The sequence below is a fragment of the Rhododendron vialii genome, chromosome 8a (assembly GCF_030253575.1).
Source record: "Rhododendron vialii isolate Sample 1 chromosome 8a, ASM3025357v1".
Classification (NCBI taxonomy): Eukaryota; Viridiplantae; Streptophyta; class Magnoliopsida; order Ericales; family Ericaceae; genus Rhododendron; species Rhododendron vialii.
This window is the reverse complement of record NC_080564.1, coordinates 27727174-27732438: the sequence shown is the minus strand read 5'-3', so window position 1 is coordinate 27732438 and position 5265 is coordinate 27727174. Positions and strand designations below refer to the sequence as shown.

Genomic DNA, 5265 nt, shown 5'->3' with positions numbered 1-5265 from the left:
ATTTTTTCCGTTGGTCCATTTAATCTCTGTAACTTTCAATCATATATTAATAATATTTCTTTGCTGATAAAAAAGAATTCCCTTCAGGGTGGGACATCCAACTTTCAGTTGGATACTTTTTTACCTTGTTTCTCTTTTCCTTTCTTTGTTTGGGTTCACCTTTTCTGAGAACTCTCTTGTTTTCTTTCTCCTCGATGTACCCTTATCGAGTTTTAATAAATCTTCTTTTGCCGATAAAAAAGAAGAAGAAAAACATCCAAAAAAATTCATAACATACGCGCGAATATTATCAATTCAAAATTAATTGAATGAATTTATGCCCAGATGATATGAATCGCAAAATAAACGTTGTGATTTCAAAACCGATGTTATGAAGTTTTATGCAACATGCATGGTATCGATTCAGGGAATGCGTATCACACACACGCCATAGAGGTGCATTCTACAATTTCCCTGCACTAAGATACAAATATAAATAGGCATGGGCATGTAACACGTTTCCTTGTGAAAAAGTGTTGTGGTATGGAGGATTTCTGGTTCAATGAACTCAACCAATTAAGGATACTTGGCCTATAAATACATAGCCTAGAAAGACCAAAGTTCCATGCACTTGTTGGGCATTTGTCAAGTAAGATACACAATCTATCATTAGCTCCCAAAGTCTCGAGAACTAGTTTTCATTAGTGTGGTATGTTTTACAAGTTTGATTCTTGCATGGTGCATTCAAATATCCTTAATTACACCATATATGATTCATTAATTTAGGAACTGTTGGTTTAATTTGTGCATCAGTACCTGTTCTTTGTTTTGCATGCACTTTCCCGTAATGCTAATCTTCTTTCTGACAATTGGTACGTACGTAGGAGGCTAGGAAAAGTGAAGCTTCGTATCACGCTGCGCATACAGGAGCACTTCATAGTTCATAGATAATTAACCATTCGTCTTCTTAGTTTATAATCTCGACCCTTTGGTCATTGCCTACAGTATTTTCATTGTCGATCGGTAGTGTTGCTACGGATACTTAAGAAGTATAACAAGATTCTACTTGATACATACCCATGCTGTGGTTGGTGTAGGGTAAATTAATTTCAAGTAGTTTGGTTAATTAGTACAATTGGGTATGAAAATTTTCAATTTGGTGAGGATCAGCAATTCACTAAATTGCATTAACTTTTGTTTTTCCTGAACTGACGTATAACCAACCCTCATAAAATTCCGAAGACGTCCATTTGCCTTCCCCAAAATTAGTTCTCGGACGATTTACTATGCATCGATACATATACATAATAACTCTCTCTCTCTCTCTCTCTCTCTCTCTCTCTCTCTCTCACCCTAGAGAGACATCGTTGGTGATTATTAAGTTAAATAACAACAGCATACCAAACGAAGTTCCAGCTACTTAAACTCGAGACCTCTCCCGTGGGCACTTATACTCCTCTCCGTGCTGGTAGCCCAAAGTCCCGTTGACAATAATATACTTTGTTCAAAACAATAGAAGAAATGTCCCGCGGTTAATTTCTTGTGACTTGTTTATGAGTACACAGAGTTATGATCATCAATAGTAACAAAAACATTACAAACAGGCTACTTTTGATCCATTTTTGTGTTGTTATTAAAGTCAGCTTTATTTATTTATATTTTGCTCAACACAAGAAGTACTTAATTGAGAGTTGCACATAATTGATGAGATAATGAAAAAATGCAGACTGTAAATAATTTTCTTTGACGTTCACAATCTTGTCGATGCGCAGTAGAAAGAGGCACAGAAATGGCTGGCAAGAATTCAAGTCATGAGGTAGCTGCTGAAGGAATCAAGAAGCTTCTTAGGTTTTACTTCTTTTACCCACCTTGATTAATTAATTTATCTCATTTTCCACTTAATTAAAAGCTTGTTTTTCTTCATTTTTATTTTGCCAAATCATTATGCATGCATATACCGAAACATGAGTACTGGAGTTATATTTTTGGGATGCAGAAATGAGGATGAGACCAAAGTCGAGACGACGGAAATAGCATCGAGACGGATTGATGTAGGCGACCCGATTCGAATGATTGGACGAGGGTTCGATCACTTCATGACCTATGAATTCCGGTACGTGAAGCTTAGACAAGACCATGATCTTTTTTGTAATTTTTGTTTTCTGCTAACAAGACCATGTGATCGATCAACTCAACGCTTCACATCCATCCGATTTTATAGGCTCTTCACTTGTCTTGTTGATTGGTTAAATTCTTTTCCTTACTGAGTTGGATATGAATGAGTTTTGCAGCAAGTTTCCAGAACTTTTCGAACAACTTGCAGCAGGCCAGAGCCCCAAAGTACGTCATTTGATTGTCCCCCATGCTTAAATATCCCTTTCTTGAACCATTTTCAGAGCTCCCAGTACCAGTCTCAATTTACTAGCATATCATACTATCATAGTATCTTGATGCAAAATGTATACATGCTTGCAGTTTCTGGTGTTTGCTTGCTCCGACTCCCGAGTTTGCCCGTCTCGCGTCCTAGACTTCCGTCCAGGACAGGCCTTCATGAACCGAAACATCGCTAACTTGGTCCCAGGATTTAATCAGGTATATGTACTTCAAAAACAGTACTACTAATTAATTCATGTTTGAATAGAACATCTGTACTTTTGATGGCATATATGCATCACCTTTTAACACATCTCTGCTTGCTACACAGACGAGACATTCTGAATCTGGTGCAGTCATTGAATATGCTGTTGCAGCTCTCCAGGTAGTTATGAAATCCTACTTCTAGATTTCCTTCCACAATTTTCATATATATAATTTCCCAACTTGGGGGGCTGCTGTTCCGAAGGGACACTCCCTAAGGGATAACAGCATTCAGTAGCGCTCAATTTCACCATCCATTTCAGCAATCAATGGTACGAATTTTAAAACAATTCTAAACTCTTCCCTGTAAGAGTTATTTTAAAATCTGGACCATCCATAATAGTAATACTTTTGGATGGTGAAATTGTGCACTGCCAAATGTTGTTGGCCCTAAGAGACAGCAGCCCTCGAGTCCATGTTTTGTTCAATGGAAAAATAACAACAAATTAACCAGGTGGAGGTCATACTGGTCATTGGCCACAGTAGATGTGGTGGGATTGAAGCACTTATGAGTCTTCCTGATGATGCGCCACCTTCCTAGTAAGAATTGATTAATAATTTGTTTTGTATTATTTTCGCTTATAAAGATACTAAATAATTATAGTACAAAAATAATTTTACTAATTGTTTGGGGGTAATTTGGGCATGCAGTGATTTTGTTCATGACTGGATCAAGATTGGTTTACCAGCCAAGGCTAAGGTGATGGCAGACCATGGGGACGAACCATTTGATGTACAATGCAGGATGTGTGAAAAGGTGACTCCATTTTTTTGCCTTGTGGTGATATTGAGGCAATGAAAATTAGTGAAAAGAGAGAGAATATAAAAAATTGTTTTAATAGTGAAAACTTTTAATTTAATAAGCTCGTTTCTTCTTCTGCCTCTCTCTCTCTCTCTCTCTCTCTCTCTCTTTTCCCAATTGATAGCCTGGTTAACAGTCATGTCAAACTAAATATTGTGTTGAGACTGGTTAATCGTGTACTTGGGTCCATCTTAATTCGGTGTTAACTTCGCAGAAAGACTCCGAACTATATACATCTCCCAAACCATCATATGATCCCCTTCTAACGGGTACCTAGCTAACGGATCCGCGTCTATGGGGATGATTTTTAAGAAATTTGATTACGAAAATAGTCACGAACTGTGAATTCTGCAGGAGGCGGTGAATGTGTCATTGATAAACCTCCTCACATATCCGTACGTCCGGTCTCGGGTGGCGGAGGGAACTCTGAGACTGATGGGCGGACACTACGATTTCGTCGACGGCAAGCTTCAAGTCTGGGGTTTCGACGCCGGAACCAAACCCCTGCTCTGCATTTGAGTTCATCATGACTCTTGTGTTGTTACTTTTGTTTCTCTGTTTGTGTGTTTCTCTTTTGTCTATTGTCGTAGGCATTAATAGTATGCCGTGAATAAAGCAGTAGAGCAGCCGCTTTCTGCTCTGCTCTATTGCTCGTTGCTGTATGTTTGCGAATGTAGCGATTTCGTAGTCCGACAGGGTGGTTGTACGTAAAATTTGTGCTCATTTTATTTCAGCTATAATAAAAGTCTTTATCGTTCTGTATCTTATTTCGATTTACTGAAAATTTCTTTTTTGGTACCTAGAGAACGAGGAATTAACAAATCGATGTATAAGGTTTCTATTTTTGTAGCAAAAACAGAGCGGTATATAAAGGCTCTCTGTACTCGACACTACCAAATCTCGTGTTTTGATCTTCAATAATTGCAAGGTCTTGTCAATGATCAAGTAAAGCAAAAAGAGGTAAGAAAAAACCATCACAATTTTTCTTTCTTTTTCTTTCCGAGCCTCTCTAGTCCTGAGGCTTGTTTTGGCTTAAAAGTTAAAAAGTTAAAGTGACTTTTTTGTATGTCTTTATTCAAATTTTTCGGGTTTGTTATTTTTGTTCAAATTTTTGTGACTTATTGATTCGTCTTAACAAGAAGAATCGAAAAATTACAAAATTATTATTGAAACTTATAATTTTTTTAATAAAGACAAAAATAAGTAAAAAAGATACTCCCTCCGTCCCAAATTGGATGTCAATTTTTGATATCTGTGCCAATTTCAATTACTTATATCTTTCAATATGAATATCAAAATATATGCAATATGGATCTTGTTTGATAGTTCTTAATTAGTTTTATTATACAAAGTTTTCAAACTCATGAAAAATATTATAGATTGAAAGATATAAGCGATGAAAAATGACACGAATTTCAAAAATTGTCATCCATTTTGGGACGGAGGGTTAGTAGTATTTGATTATATAATTTTAATCGATTTCTCTTATCGAGACGAATCAACAAATCACAAAAGTTGGACGCGAAACTAAAAAATGCAAAAAAAATTAATTAAAGACAAAAAAAAAAACGTAAAATTGAATTTTTAGAGTACAACCACCCTAAATCCAAACACAATGAAACAAAAGCAACAACTAGTAAACGAAGACATGCTAATCAATGGCCAATGATAAGTACAATATGCCAAAAACTAAAGAGGAACTAAATTGCAAATATTTTACTGCTTGTCTAGGAAAAACCTAGGAGCAAGTAACCGTTGACCATTGTGAGTGGTGGAGTACTAAATCTTGTTTCCAATGGAACACTTCACTTGCCAATAGTTTCCCAGCACCCATTATGCTACCTCCA

At 36.5% G+C, this 5265-nt stretch overlaps 1 protein-coding gene across 2 annotated transcripts; it reads left to right on the top strand.

Moving 5' to 3' along the window:
* Positions 1-509: 509 nt before the first annotated feature.
* On the top strand, positions 510-4180 carry LOC131335752 (carbonic anhydrase 2-like). Of its 2 annotated transcripts, none has more exons than XM_058371246.1 (9): positions 510-688; positions 1752-1827; positions 1976-2092; positions 2271-2319; positions 2455-2571; positions 2684-2737; positions 3071-3156; positions 3268-3373; positions 3773-4180. In XM_058371246.1, exons 2-9 carry the CDS (start codon positions 1769-1771, stop codon positions 3935-3937), a joined length of 753 nt encoding a protein of 250 aa, XP_058227229.1. In that variant the 5' UTR covers positions 510-688; positions 1752-1768; the 3' UTR covers positions 3938-4180. The 2 variants fall into 2 exon arrangements, with proteins under 2 accessions (XP_058227229.1, XP_058227230.1); XM_058371247.1 differs by having other exon boundaries at positions 511-688; positions 1706-1827.
* Positions 4181-5265: the final 1085 nt, after the last annotated feature.

Coding starts and splice junctions, on each gene's coding strand:
- LOC131335752 (XM_058371246.1), top strand. CDS start 1,769: ATGGCTGGCAAGAATTCAAGTCATGAGGTAGCTGCTGAAGGAATCAAG. Junction 2,093..2,270: donor TTCATGACCTATGAATTCCG/GTACGTGAAGCT, acceptor TGAGTTTTGCAG/CAAGTTTCCAGAACTTTTCG. Junction 2,320..2,454: donor CAGCAGGCCAGAGCCCCAAA/GTACGTCATTTG, acceptor ACATGCTTGCAG/TTTCTGGTGTTTGCTTGCTC.